At 31.1% G+C, this 2,701-nt stretch overlaps 1 protein-coding gene across 1 annotated transcript in view; it reads left to right on the top strand.

Annotated features, from left to right (window-relative positions):
- LOC107754936 (vasoactive intestinal polypeptide receptor-like) overlaps nucleotides 1-2,701 on the top strand; it is a 37,885-nt gene that overhangs the window by 2,303 nt on the left and 32,881 nt on the right. Inside the window, exon 3 of the mRNA XM_016571579.1 lies at nucleotides 394-504. Coding sequence (XP_016427065.1) covers nucleotides 394-504 — 111 coding nt within the window. The remainder of the gene's footprint in view (nucleotides 1-393; nucleotides 505-2,701) is intronic.

Genomic DNA, 2,701 nt, shown 5'->3' with positions numbered 1-2,701 from the left:
CACTATGCCAGAGAGATGTGCTGCTGTAATTGCTGCAAAAGATGGACATACCAAATATTAAAGTTAAAAGTGGATAAAGAGTACGACTCACTTCATCTGATATTTGTTGTGCTCAGAGCAACCATCTGCATGTTTCATGAACATTATGAAATGAAATCATGTTTTGGAGGCAAAAAAGGACAATATTTTCAGATCTGTCAGGTGTTCTAACAATTTTGGCCACCACTGTATATATATATATAATTAATAAAATAAAATAAGTTAATAGTGGTCTTAAGATATTGTTATAATCTAATCCTAATGATGTTTTATGCTTTTGTACAACATAGAGGGTTATAATGAGTTATAAAATATTGGGTTAATGCTAAGCATTGTTCTTTATTCTTTTGCCAGGCTGCAAAGGGATGTGGGATATTATTGCTTGCTGGCCATCAGCCAAAGTTGGGGAACATGTGGTTATTCCCTGTCCAAATTACTTCAGACACTTCTCTGATCATCATGAAGGTAAGTTGAAATCGCCCTCAAAAACCTTTGATGCACTTCAAGGCATTAAACAACAGCTGTAACTCTTGAAGAAAAGTGCAGAGTGTCTTTTTGTCATTTTGTCAGCCTCAGTCATGGGCTGTCATAGGCTGTCACATCGCTGTAAAACTAAAAGTTTTGAGGCACTTCAGTGTCTGAAGTTGTTCAGAAGCTAATCTGAAACTCCCACATACTCACTGGAGTAGTTTGTTTGATATCACACTTCTCAAGGCAAAGTGATGAGCTTGGGAAAATGATAACTCTAAAATAAGCCCTTAATTGTCAGAAAGTAAAACAAAACCAATTTTTCCCCTCTAGCAAACAACATTTTAATGGTATGTTGTCATCAGTGTACGACAACATTAATAACATGTTTGCAGAACGCAGTACAACTACTGACTGTGGGTTACATTTTACATGCAGAACCGCTGCTTTGAGTGGATGGAATGGCTAATTCATTAGGGGGCAAATCAGACACATTGATTGAGTATGTACTACCATTAGGTCACACTTGTTTATCTGATAATTCTGTCTCAGCCACATCACACCAGAAACTATTAATTAAACTCATTAAAAGTCTGGCAGCATACCAAGTTCAGCAGACTTGCATTAACCTGTTATACAAAGGATGTCTTAGGGCAAAGTTCTATACATTTATATATTTAAAAAAAAATTATATTTATATACAATTTATATACTAATTTATTAATTTTATCACTTTAACTTTTGGTTAATATCTTAAAAAGATATTAATCAAGAACCAGTCACTACAGTTTTCTTATCTTCTTAAATGAATTTCTTATCTTTAAACAATTATAAAATTCTTGGTAACACTATACAATAAGGTTCATTAGTTATCATTAGTTAACTACATTAGTTGACGAACTAAGAATGAACAATACTTCTACAGCATTTATTATTATTAGTTATTGCTCATTTCAGCATTTACTAATGCATTATTGAAATCACAAGTTGTGTTTGTTAACATTAGTTAATGCACTGTGAACTAACATGAACAAACAATGAACGACTGTATTTTTATTAACTAACATTAACAAAGATTAATAAAGGGTGTAATAAATGTAGTGTTCATTGTTCGTTCATGTTAATTAATACATTAACTAATGTTAACGAATGACACCTTATTGTAAAGTGTTGCCAAATTCTTGATTTTAAATTCTATACAACATGTTATTACATGTTGCAAACAGTAAATACCTTCATTTTTACTACTTTACTAATACTTTACATGTTTACAGTATATTAAACTGTTTGCCTGACAATATTTATTGTTTTTTTTTTTATATTTGTTTTTATTGGGTTTTCTTATACATAAAATAAATTCAACACAAACAGAGGTTAACACAACAGGCATAATAAAATAAATAATAATAATATTTAAAAAAATATTAATGTGAAAAAGGAGAGTGAGATAATGCACAGCAGATTGAATGTGTTGAAAATCATTCTTCTTCGGAAATTATGATATTAATACATTTTAAAAATTAAAAACAAGAATATAAAAATAAAATGTAAAAGATATTTTCATAGTTATAATTTGCATTATAATTTGTAAAGGCAAAATAAAAGCATTTTATTTATACCAGTAGCCTCAGACTTCTGAATTCCACTGTAAACTGCAGCTCTATTGTACATTAACTTATTAAATACACTAGGTAACATTAGTCAAAATCTGCAATGTTGTAGATACGTCTAAATTTGCAAAAATGTCCATGTGCAATGTACATCAGGTACAATCTAATGGAAACCAATGTCGATTCCATGTAATGGAAATACAGCCTCTGTGCTGAAGGATGAAAAGTGTTTCTTCAGTGATGAACAGTGTTGGGCAAGTTACTCTGAAAATGTAATCAAATTACTGATTACTGATTACTCCTTTTAAAAGTAATCACGTTACTGTTCTGATTACTTTATTTCAAAAGTAAATAGTAATTAGTTACACTACTAGTTATGTTACTTTTTTCTCCATGAAATTTATGAAATCCCAGCATACACGCTCCCAATAAATATTTGGTATTAAAGCAAAGCATCAACATTCACAGAACACTGTTATTTTTAACTAAAGCAAGCGGCTGCTGCGTGCATGGTTTGGCATGGCAGATGCCAGCAAAGAGCGCTGCAATTATAATCTCTAAAAGACATCTCAGTTCATCGCAAT

Source organism: Sinocyclocheilus rhinocerous, unplaced genomic scaffold, assembly GCF_001515625.1.
Source record: "Sinocyclocheilus rhinocerous isolate Xijiao unplaced genomic scaffold, SAMN03320098_v1.1 scaffold1103, whole genome shotgun sequence".
Taxonomy (NCBI): domain Eukaryota; kingdom Metazoa; phylum Chordata; class Actinopteri; order Cypriniformes; family Cyprinidae; genus Sinocyclocheilus; species Sinocyclocheilus rhinocerous.
The sequence above is the reverse complement of the archived record's forward strand: the minus strand, read 5'-3'. Positions and strand labels throughout refer to the sequence as shown.